This window comes from Alosa pseudoharengus, unplaced genomic scaffold (genome assembly GCF_046254945.1).
Source record: "Alosa pseudoharengus isolate Yale_2024_CS ecotype anadromous, Long Island Sound unplaced genomic scaffold, YU_APseudo_1.1 YU_APseudo_1.1_scf_4, whole genome shotgun sequence".
In the NCBI taxonomy this organism is placed as follows: Eukaryota; Metazoa; Chordata; class Actinopteri; order Clupeiformes; family Clupeidae; genus Alosa; species Alosa pseudoharengus.
Window position 1 is genome coordinate 13,115,691 of NW_027468774.1, and position 12,890 is coordinate 13,128,580.

Below are 12,890 nucleotides of genomic sequence, written 5' to 3' on the forward strand. Positions count from 1 at the left end.
CATCGGTTCCTGCAATCCAATCCCGACGTCTTTCTCAGCGTAATCCCAGAGATTGCTAAATCAGCGAGACCTACGAACTCTGCCACACCGACCAGAAGGAACTTCAGACGGACCAGAAAACGTAAACAAAGGGGCTCTCGCAGAGGAGTTCGAGCCAGGCTAAAGCTAACTCCACATTGACTCGCTCTTCCAAGCCTTTTTTCCTCGCCAATGTTCGCTCCCTGGCAAACAAAATGGATGAACAGCAGCTGCGGATCATCACACACAGACTGGTTATGGACTGCAACATCATGATTTTCCCAGAAAGACAGTTGGGGGTTTGTGCATTTATGTAAGCAAAACTTGGTGTATGAACACTACCATCACCAAGAGTCACTGCTCAGCTAACCTAGAGTATCTCATGGTTAAGTGTAGACCTTCCTATCTGCCCAGAGAGTTTACATCTACTGTTGTGACAGCTACCTATATACCACCGGATGCTAACGCTAAGCTTGCAATGAAAGAACTGAATTCTGCTATCAGTAAACAACAAACTCTGCATCCGAAGGCAGCCTACATTGTCACAGGTGATTTCAACCACTCAAACTTAAAGACTGTACTGCCTAAATTCCATCAAAATCATGCCCCACTAGGAGACAAGACTTTGGACCATGTCTACATGAACATTGCTGAGGCATACAAAGCCGTTCCCCTCCCCCACCCTAGGACACTCTGATCACCTCTCTTTGTTTCTACTGCCCAAGTACTCAGCACTCATCAAATGTGTGAAACCCACAGTGAGATAAGTCAAAGTATGGCCAGAGGGAGCTGACTCGGCACTTCAGCAGTGTTTTGAAAACACTGACTGGAGAGTGTTTGCCACTCAGGCCACCCCTGACTCCCACACAGATATTGACTCATACGCCTCCTCTGTTCTGGACTGTATCAACTCCAACATCAACTGTGTCACCACCCTCAAACGGATCACCACTTTCCCTAATCAGAGCCATGGATGAACAGTAAAGTCAGACTCCTCCTGAAGGCACGAGACATTGCATTCAGATCAGGTGATAATCAGGCCTATAGCTCATCCAGGGCTAACATGAAAAGGGGTATCAAAAAGGCCAAGCACAACCACAAGCTAAGGATCAAGGATCATTTCAAGAACAACTCTGACCCCCGCCGCATGTGGCAAGGCATCCAGGTCATCACAGACTACAAAACTACTAACTTCACCCTACCACCGGATGCGTCCTCAGGGCCTGTGCTGTGCAGCTGGCTGAGGTTTGGACTGACATATTTAACCTGTCACTAGCCCAGGCAGCTGTCCCTGCATGCAAAACCACCTCCCTCGTGCCATTGACAAAATACTCCACTGAAACGAGCCTTAATGACTTCCGTCCAGTTGCACTCACCCCCACCATCATGAAGTGCTTTGAGAGGCTGGTCCTGGCCCACCTCAAGACCTGCTTACCACCCTCAATGGACCCCTTCCAATTCGCCTACTGTCAGAACAGGAGGATGCCACCTCGACGGCACTTCACTCCGCCCTGTCCCACCTTGACAATAGCAACACCTATGTGTGAATGCTGTTCATTTACTTTAGTTCAGCATTCAACACCATCATCCCCTCCAAAATGATCACCAAACTCAGTGAACTGGGCATCAATACCTCCCTCTGTAACTGGATTCTTGATTTCCTAACCAACAGACCGCAGTCTGTTAGGTTAGACAACCTAACCGCCCCACCCTGAACACCGGCGTACCACAGGACTGTGTGCTGAGCCCTCTCCTTCACTCCCTCTTCACCTACGACTGCACACCTGTACATGGCTCTAGCGTCATTGTCAAGTTTGCAGACGACTCTATGGTGGTTGGTCTCATCAGCAACAACGATGAGAAAGCCTACAGGGAGGAGGTCCAGCACCTAACATTGTGGTGCACCGACAACAACCTGGCTCTCAACACCAAGAAGACCAAAGAGCTCACTGTGGGCTTCAGGAAGTTAAAAGCTAGCACTCACACCCCCATCCTCATCAACGGGACTGAGGCGGAGCGTGTCACCAGCTTCAAATTTCTGGGTGTCCATATCTCTGAGGACCTCTTTTGGACCCTCAACACCTCTACCCTGATCAAGAAGGCTCACCAGCGTCTCTTCTTCCTGAGGAGACTAAAGACTCTGTAGTCACCAGGATCTGAACCTGCGGTTCCTCTCGTACTGAGCAGGATTACCATTGCAACAACACATCATCAGTGTCCACCTGTGTCCTCTGATCCTGGTGAACTTCTACCACTGCACCATCGAGAGCATCCTCACCAACTGTGTCACAGTATGGTATGGCAACTGCTCTGCCTCCGACCGGAAAGCACTGCAGAGGGTGGTGAAAACTGCCCAACGCATCACCGGTTCCTCACTTCCAGGTCCGAGGCCATCCAGGGCAAACAATGCTTGTGTAAGGTGCACAGCATCATCAAAGTCTGTTCTCATTCCAACCACAGACTGTTAACCCCACTCCCCTCCGGGAGGCGATACAGGTCTCTCCGCACCCGAACCAGCAGGTTCAGAGGAAGTTTCTTCCCTATGGCTGTTTACCCTACTGAAGTTTACAATTACAATCAATTATTACATCATCAACATAATCAATAATAATGATAATTTAGGCTAATAATAATAATAATAATAATAATGATGATAACACCAAAACTATGCGTATATTTATGAAGTTTGCTTCAAATACATTATACTATTGTTAACATAACTGTTAACCAACAGTTGTTAGTGGTATATGGAATGTGTCATGGGATTTATATGACAAAAAATTGTGATTTTTTAGTGATTACATTAAAATGAATACAAACCCACACATGTCCTCCCGTCTGGGGCAAGATGTAATCCAGGAGATGGACATTGACAGTGCACCTCCCCTCTCACCACGTCACATCCATACTGACAGTTTGCCATTGCACAAATGTGGACATCTGAATGAATTATAACATGGAAAAAAATAGGTGAGACAAGTATCAATCTGTCTATCTATTTTATCTAACTCTCTCTCTCTCTCTTTCCCTCTGTAAATGCTACACAGCTACTGTAGCTATACAGTGTTATATGCTGTACAGATACCACCCCTGGTAAAGATGAGTAAAAAGGGCTGTAAGAAATGCAGAAAGAAATGTGGACCAAAATGAAACCATGAGAAAAATCCAACTTTTAGTTAGAGTACATTTATCCTGTGGGGAAAAAAATCTTATCAAGGAATTGTTATTTAAAAGAAAAGTAGTTAGTTGGTGCGCACATCCAAGGCAGGCGCTGGACAAAAAGTGCTAGGCTATCAAAAGGAAAAAAGGGTGGAATGTCCGCACACTTGCTCCCATCAGGGATTTTTTATTGACTTTCACCAGTATGTAACGTTTCGAGCTTATACGATCTTCATCAGACTGGAATATCAGACTGTCGCCATATTTAAACAAGTACAAAAGGTCACATGATCCATCAGAGTGATAGGCTTAAGCCATAATTACATAGATTTACAAAACACTTATATACATATATACACAACGTCATAATATCTATAAAATGCATGTACTTATAGAAAAACATTTATATAATATACTTTGTACATTTTTTTTTATAAATAAGTACAAGCTTCCACCCTATCAGAATACTTGGCTGTGTATCAGGCCGCATTAGGCCGTCATAATAAGTAAACATGATATTGGCGTCTATTCAGTCTACAGGTTACTCATCATACACTTATATAAAGAAGACTACATTCACATTTATAAAAATATAACCATATCCAAATAGCAGTTCACATAGTCGAGTCAAGACACAACATTGTATCCAGTGTGTAATTCCTGTACAGTTCACTAGGATTACAGTTCTCTCCCATCGCCAAAGATATCGAACGGACTATTAAAAAACATTGGCACATTGTGGATACAGACCCGACACTGAGACAGTTTCAAGGACCACCACGTGTTGTCTATAAGAGACAGCCCAACCTCCGCAACATGCTTGTTAGGGCGGACGTACCTCCTTCTCCCCCCACACATTTTCTCAGCAATGTCCAATCGGGAAACTATAAATGTGGAAATTGTCAACAATGCAACTTCACATACAAGACACACACATTCAATCCATGGTTCGAATTACGGGGGGTATTGGGGGGGTCCGTACCCCCTAGATGAGACTTGGACCCTCCCAAAAGGGATGAAAATAATAGTTTAATGTAATGTTATCCAATAATGCATGTAATTAAATGCAGTATTCCCATCACATACCAACAATTCAGGATATATTCTAATGAAATACGATCTATACCATTTCTCTGGTACGTTCAGACTGTGTTATTTGCTGATATAATAACCTGACTCTTGCCAGATGAATTTCGTTCCGCCTAGCTCCACTCATCCATCTGGAACCGATCCATTGGAATGGTGTTTCAGAAGGCTGGGCCTAATAAAAAAATGCTTGCATATGATTGAATAAGCCACTTGTCCGTCATCTATTGACGTGCTATTTCAACCACTCACATCGAAGCCAACCCGTGACGCTGATAACAGTCTCACAGTCGCTTCTACGCTATGTCACATCTATGAAACTCCCGCCCTGCGTCCTGATTGGCTGTACCGTAAAATCGGGTGCAGAAATCACTCTCAATGGAAGAGGTCCCAGATGGATGTGAGTGAAGCTAGGCGGAGCTAAGCGGAACGAAATTCATCTGGCGAGAGTCAGGTTAATGATATAATACTGACGAATTAAAACAAATGTACAGTGTAGGCTGCAAACGCCTGATATGGGTTAACAAGCGGTGGCCAACTGACCATATATTTGTCTAATATTTCACTGCCTTTGTAACATAGTGATAGCCAACCTTAAAAAAACATTGACTAGCAAGATCGCTATGGTTTAACCGGAGGTCTCCTTTCACTCAGCGGCCACGACCATTGCTGCTGCTTAGCTTAAAAATCAGGCCTACAATCACACGCCATATGAGTTCCATAGATATACTGACACGGGGAGAGGTTTAATGAGGCGATTTATCATTTTGTGCAATTTCATTCTTAATGTCTTAACAAGAGGGAATCTGCACTATTATTCAAGGAATTTCGCATGTAAGTGGTTCTCAACCACTTACATGCAAAACCAATTTAACGCACGGGGCGCACCTTGAAACAGTGTTTACCCAAATTCAACCCTTCCCATAACGTGTATGGTATATTGTGCTTGCTAGTATGATTACAGTAGTTTCTTTTAACTTGTCGGCCAGCCAGCCACGGTCATATGACCTATATTTCGAAGGAAATTTGACCGTGAACCACAAGTGTGAAATCATGTGTGTAAGCCTATATAAAATAGAGAGTGACGTCACCCGTCGAAATAGCTGTACCCCCGAAGCTCACGGGATAATTAGCACTGATTCAATCACCCAAAATTACAAAGTATATTATATAAATGTTTTTCTATAAGTACATGCATTTTGTAGATATTATGACGTTGTGTGTATATATGTATATAAGTGTTTTGTAAATCTATGTAATTATGGCTTAAGCCTATCACTCTGATGGGTCATGTGACCTTTTGTACAATATGGCGACAGTCTGTCTGATATTGAAAAGAAAATCACATCTGCCACAATTATTGAAACATGGCACAGGTTAAATAGCTTAGTCATTCTTCAACATGGGAAAGACAATAGCATACACAACTCAAATAAAGGAAAAGTGAATTGACCTCTGTAAGTCAGGAAATTACTATGAAAAAAGACACTCACATGAAAAATGCACATAAAAAGTTGAAATTGAAATCAACTGTGACAAAATTGTCTGGACAAAGATATTTGTAAATGTTGCCCCCACAGTGAGGAGGATGGTAAGAGACGCAACATTTTTTCCAAAAGATCACTTTTGGAGAGTAACATCTCCACGAACTCCATGAAATACTGGGTTGCATTCTATCATGGAGACTCTTGAGGTATACCTTACTAAAGTTGCCCATGTTTCTCCTATATACAGTGCCTATAAAAAGTATTCACCCCCTTGGATATTTTGTTGTGTGTTGTGTATATGTGTGACTGTTCAAGAAGAATACTGGTGGGGGTGGCCACCACGGCACCTATGACAACTCTAAAGGAGTCAAAAGCCTCAGCAGCTGAGATGGGAGAAACTCTGCAACAACTATTGCCCAAGTTCTTCAGTCATCAGAAAAGTTCTATACGTGAGTGGCAAAGCTCTTATTAAATCTTGACTAAAGTCCGCCCAAAGACATGTGGAAGACTCCAAGGTGAAATGGAAGAAGGTTCTTTGGTCTGATGAGACCTAAATTGAGCTTTTTGACCATCAGACTAGTTATAGATGCAGACACCAAACACTGCATATAACCACTATAGCACCATCTCTAATTTGAAGCATGGTGGTAGCATCAAACTTTAGGAATGCTTCTCGACAACAGACCCCAGAAAGCTTGTAAAAGTAAAGGGTAAAATGATTCAGCAAAAATATATGGAAATCCTAGCCTTAAACCCAGACGAACTTCCGGCAAATTTGAGATTTGCTCTGAAAGTCTGTCTGGCCAAGAGCCCATTCTAGCCCATTTCCAATTTTTCCTTAAATCTAGGCACCAATCAGAACCGTTGAGGCGGGCTTTACACGATGCCGATAGAGCACCCTGTTGAAGCCTGGTTTAAAAAAAATAATATATATATCGATATATCGATGGCTGCTGCCGCTTGTTTGAAGCTGCTATCACGTTGGTTTTAGACAGGGAGTTAGAAGAACGTTTCTCGTAACTGCTTCCTTATGTTGGAATGTGCAACAATGTACAAAAATGTAAGGGATACCTATGTGATATCTGCAACAGTGGTAGTCTACTGAAAGCTGTTAAAAAACGTGTTAAACTCTAAAAAGTGGCTAAGCTAGCGACCCCATGCTGTTTCAGAAAGAGCTCCCAGATAGAACTACTTATTTTGGTTCAAATCTTAGGCCTACGTGGTGATTGACAATGCTGCGGATTTCAATTCAATTTCATTTTACTTATAGAGCGCCAACACATTACACATGTCTCATGGCGCTTTACAGAGTGTTAAACAATCAGAGAAAAGAAAAGAAGGCCCATGGGTAACAGAGGCGAGGAAAAACTCCCTAGAATTGGAGATACATATAGGAAGAAACCTCAAGCAGATCCACGACTCAAGAGCCTGACCCATCTGCCTAGGGTCAGTTACAGAACAGTAAGGTCTGTATACATGATAAATGCAGAGAATAGAACATGATGTATGTTCTATAAGAACTGTTTTCATGAAATATAGGTTTGTTCATGTTACAAGACATAATGAGCATGCACAACAGTTCTTTGATCTGATTTAGTGTTAACATGGCTGTTCAATCAGATTCCAAAAGGAATACATCACCCCTTGCGATCCAATTTAAATTTCAATCCAATTGGGCAATTGTTTTTTCCAATCAAGGTGAGCATTTTTTTTATTGAGATTGAGGCATGAGTCTGATTCTAATCGGATTAAATGTGGCTTGTGTAAACCCACCTATGGAGAGAGAAAGAGAGGGAGAGGTTGATGGAATGGTGAAAGTAATTAAAAACTAGTTTCTTCAAAACCACGAAAAAACATATACTCTAGAACTCTAAAAATACTCAAGAACACTTGGCTGATATCACACACACACACAGACACAGACACAGACAGACACACACACACACACACACACACACACACACACACACACACACACACACACACACACACACACACACAGCACACATATGCACACATGAAGAGGGTTTAACATACTGAAGGAACAGGCTGGAAACTTCTCTGGAAAAATCTCTCAAACATTTTTCACATAATCAGAGATACACTGTCATTTTCTCTACACTCTTTTCTACACTCAGTTCGGCACTTCAGAGCTTTCCCCCCAGAGTTCGGGCTCTTTCCCAAATAACACAAACATGAAATCACTCCTCCAAGCTGGCAATGCCAAAGCTCTTTATAAGGAAATGTGGGACACTCCAGGTGTTACAGATATAGTGTGCCTTAATGTAGAAAGCCTCAATCAGCTGTAAACATAAATGGTTACAATACCGCTTAAAATCCTGACATGACATTTTATAGCATGACCTCTAACCAACAGTCATGTTTTCATCTTGAATATGTAGGCCATTAATCCAGATAGTAGGGGTCTATTTTCAAGACATTACATCAGACAAAATGAATGAATGTTGGGATACATGCCAAAGCAGGCAGTTAAGATGAATGTCAAACACTTAAAAAAAACATTAAGGTTGATATTTATAAACCATCTGAAAAAACAGGGTTCTCAAATCCATGTTCACAACTTTGTGACAATTCTAAATATATGTAAAAGACAGAGGAATGTGTCTGAGAGAAATTAAGAGGTCTTTTGAATAGCAAAAGCGGAAAGGCATGTACAGACAGCGCCTCATCCAAGAATCTGAATAGCTCACGGCCAGTAATAAGTCAGGCATTGCAGATGGGGTTACAGATCACATATCTTTCATATTTTTGTTTTTAGTCATCTTACTGGTCCAGCAAAGTTTTCATCTAGGGCTTGGGGATAATGGGTTAGCTATTATTAGATGCACTGTATTATTACAGTCCATTGAATAGGCATCTATGAGCACCAGTAGTGGGTTTTCACTTCTGAAACTGAGGAAGCCACAATAGGATTTAAGATGGTGACTAGTGCATGGGAGTGGTGAGCAGGATTAGGGCTAAGTGGGGGTTAGGAGGTGAATGTATTTTAATCTACAGTTAGATACTTATTTACCCTGTATTTTAATGAATAACATTTATTTATTTATTTACGATACATTATTCATTCACAAAGAAAGCTGGTGTCCTTAAAGGTTGGATTTTTCCCTAATTTTTTTAATTATGGCATTAAGATCCATTTCCAAAAGATGATTTTTTGTATTCCTCTTTTTAGTCAACTTTAGCATGGGGCTGAAGACTTTTTATAGGCACTATAGGTGAATATCAACCCAATCCTATGCTACTGCTCTTTCAGGGTCTTTCTGTAAGTGATTTCAAGCTGGTGTTAGTCATACAATTTCTTCCAATGACAGGGGCTCTAGTGGCTGCTATACAATGAACTGTCTCTAAGTAGAGCAGAACATGCAAGTCTCTTCTCATCCTCACAGCAACAAATAATACCATAGGAAGACTGCAGACAGTGGCTCAACTACTAGCAAAACCTGTTTCCTATGTTCAGTGAGAAAAAACAGGACAATCAGCAAGTGTTAGCGTTACTAGCATAGAGAAATAAGAGAAAAAGTGAGGTAAATTATGTGGGGAGTATTCTTAGGATTTCACTATCAATGAGGTGTTTGGAAATAATTAAATTCAATATTAATTGACATGTGTAGGGGAAAAGAGAATTTAAATGGCTGTCCCTAGTATAGCCATTATTCTAAGATCAATAGCTATAGGAACATGTGAAGTTTCTACTCAGCTGATCCACAACAAAAGTTAGAGTTTTCTCTGATGTACAGAAACAGAGTAAGAAGGAAAAAGGGTGTATATTATAGACCATGCAGTGACAACGGAATTAGCTACATATCTAATTCACTGGGCAGCCATGGCCTACTGGTTAGCACTTCGGACTTGTAAATGGAGGGTTGCCGGTTCGAACCCCGACCAGAAGGAATGGCTGAAGTGCCATTGACAAAGGCACCTAACCCCTCACTGCTCTCCAAGCGCCGCTGTTGTAGCAGGCAGCTCACTGCGTCGGGATTAGTGTGTGCTTCACCTCACTGTGTGTTCACTGTGTGCTGAGTGTGTTTCACTAATTCACAGATTGGGATAAATGCAGAGACCAAATTTCCCTCACAGGATCAAAAGAGCATATATACTTATACATTGAAACAGACACATATTATTTACTGTATAAGTATACATCAGGGTGACTTAAGGAATCTGATTGGACAGCAACAAGCTAAGCCACAGAGAATATGACAAAAGAATATTCAGCAACATCTGGTGCTTGGGCTTGATACCCCTGGCTTTTCAATAACTCATTGCTAGCCTGGGTGCCATTCCGAACTTAGTCCCACCCCACGGGAAGTTCGGTCTGGCATTGCTCCATTGTGGTGGAAGTATGCTCGCCCTAAATCGGGCGGACCAATCAAATCAGGCTTTACGATGATGGACAGGTGAGCAACAGCGCCTGGTCTATCACGTCATCTGAGCACGCTTAGATTAGGCTTATGTTTGAAACAAAAACGCTGTGGCTAGAAGGATACATGGCTTTTAAGACCCCATATGGAAAATTCATATTATTTAATGAGGTTGTATCACTGAAAATGATTATTTCTGAAAACTTTGGCCAAAGTTGAGATGTGAGAAAACTGGTGGTTTCACTTTCATCAAGGGAAAACAGCGCTGTTGCATTGCGACATGTTCCCTCGTTTGTTTGAAATCTCTGATTGACCACCTGTTCGAGGGATTTGCGACAGCCTTTCCCAGCTGTTTAACATATTTGTAGCATATCACTGTTCAACAGAATTATTTTTAAAAACAGAGGGGATATAGGAGAAGAAGGATGGTTCGTGTGTTTTCTTCCTACACCTCACGGTAAGCTATTTTGTTGCTCTGATTGGTTAGGTCTATCCAATTGAGTGCAGAGGCATTCCCCCCCTGTATCGGTTGAAACGCCCCATAATTATGTCCCAATGGAGCAGTATCAGACTCATATTCTGACTAGAATTTGAGTATGACAACGTCAGGCTAACTCATTGCCATATTAGAGTGTATTGCACTGTTCCTATGTAAATGAGTAAAGCTTTATGTATTACCTTGGTTGCAGGTCTTTCCCGTGAAGCCAGGGTGGCACGTGCACTTGTTAGGTCCAGCACACTGTCCGTGCTTGCATCCATGGTGGCATACAGCTGTGGTGGGCATTTCCATAAAAGGCCAGAGAAGATAAAGTGCCCACTTTTATAATAATAATAATAATAATAATAATAATAATAATAATAATAATAATAGCAATGTCAAGTACACACATAACAGACTACAGATACTGAAAAACAATCCATACCAATGGTTGGTACTCAATTTTAAATGCAAAGTTAATGTCTTAAAAAAAAAAAAATTCTGGTTAGTGCTCTGTTTCAATTGCAACTATTCGCAAGGTCAAAAAGCAAGGGACAAATGTGTAAGAATATGTTCCTAAGGTTAGCTACAGTATCTTTCACATGAATTTTGACATGCTAATGATATGGTTCAATCAGAATGAATTCAATATAGTTGGGGACAAGGAGTAATGGCCCATCTAACTATGCTCATCTACATCCACTTTTTTTGCTCTGGTACAGATGGGCCAATATAAACAGCACATGTAATCTGAGGTTCTCAAATGGTAACTGTGCCATATCTTTGTGTAGTAAAAATCTGATATGATTAGGATATAAATGCATGCTTCTGTCTAACTGTGCATATTGCAACATGCCAATGAAATTTCTGCAACTAAGTTTTATTCATGTATTATATGAATGAATAACATTTCAAAGATGTCCTTTCATATATGAAAGTCTGTCAAACATTGTTCCTTATCAGAGGTTTCAACACCACTAGTCTTGAGTGCTCAACTATCTTAGATTAAACAAGATCCTTGTGCAACAGTCATTATTGCACATAATTAGGGGCCTTAAGTTGGCAAAAGTTTGAACTAGCCAACTAGCTCCGCTGGTGGGAAAACGCATGGGACTCATGAGTTGTAGCGCTATCCTATTGCGTGCAAAGGGGATTTGAAAGACAACCGATTATCCCACCCCTTGGACTGAGCACTGCGCATGGTGAGTCCCCAGACCCTACATCTTAAGTCTAAATAGGTAATTTCGCGCAAATTCATCTAAATGCGCCAAATTTGGCACAGATGTAGCTCAGGTCATACTGACATGATTTAGCTAGGGCGCTGGAGCCAGCGACCCTTGGGGCTAAGATGGCGGCCAAATCCAATATGGCCGCTCCCCGAAAAAGATTCCGACTATAACTTTTGAACCACATGAGCTACAAATACAAACTTGATGTCTTTTTCAGCTTAATTGATGATGGGAAACACAGATGTGCTTAAGGCCCCCAACTAACAGGCCCAGGCTAAGTTCAGGATTCATTCTCATTATCCTGCACTGCCTAAATTGATAGTTCACAGTGGGATTTACTCTCATATTTATCTCAAAAGGGCATATGATGAATTGTCAAATCAGCTTTTGGTAAGATGTCTGACCCAAGGGTGAAGAGTGTAGTAGAAATCGTTTTAGTTGTTGCATGATTAACCTATAAAACAATAAAACAACCATCATTTAAGTTGTCCTCTGTTAAATGCACTGTATAAATAGTGGTACATGATATGGTGTTGCAAAAAGCATCAAGTTTTCTCCATCCCCTACTCCTATAAATCCTTATGGCCCTCAAGTCAGTCTACTGAAGTCCTCTCCACCCTTTGTAAACCTCAAGTCTTACATCCTCTCCCCTTGGTTAAAGGTAACACTATGCAAGATATACCTTGATGGTATAAAGGAACGAGCCATAGCGAGTTGCTAAAGATAGAACCAGTCATCCAACTTCAAGAATAGTCGAACCGAAGACATCTCGCAAGAATCGTGAAACATTACCTTGTCAGTAGATACAGCTCTTTGGAGATTGTTTGCCTTCGCCTCCACAACGAAAGTATTTTCATTGTGTACAGGGGGAACAAGCCACGAGAAATAGGCTATTTACAACGGCAGAGTAAAATATAAATATATAGCGACTCTAGGGGGAACTCTACAGTCACCACAGATACCTGAAACTGCATAGTATACCTTTAAAAGACAATGCTATATATATTTAAGTGAGAATATATGTTCATATTGAATTTAATACCAGCAACAC

General features: G+C 41.3%; 1 protein-coding gene across 4 annotated transcripts in view; it reads right to left on the bottom strand.

Annotated features, from left to right (window-relative positions):
• The window catches only part of npnta (nephronectin a), a 55,794-nt gene that overhangs the window by 31,692 nt on the left and 11,212 nt on the right, over positions 1 to 12,890 (bottom strand). For all 4 annotated transcript variants that reach the window (XM_076264882.1, XM_076264883.1, XM_076264880.1 and 1 more), the window contains 2 exons: positions 10,811 to 10,903; positions 2,839 to 2,958 (listed from right to left, as the gene is read on the bottom strand). In XM_076264882.1, coding sequence (XP_076120997.1) covers positions 2,839 to 2,958; positions 10,811 to 10,903 — 213 coding nt within the window. The remainder of the gene's footprint in view (positions 1 to 2,838; positions 2,959 to 10,810; positions 10,904 to 12,890) is intronic.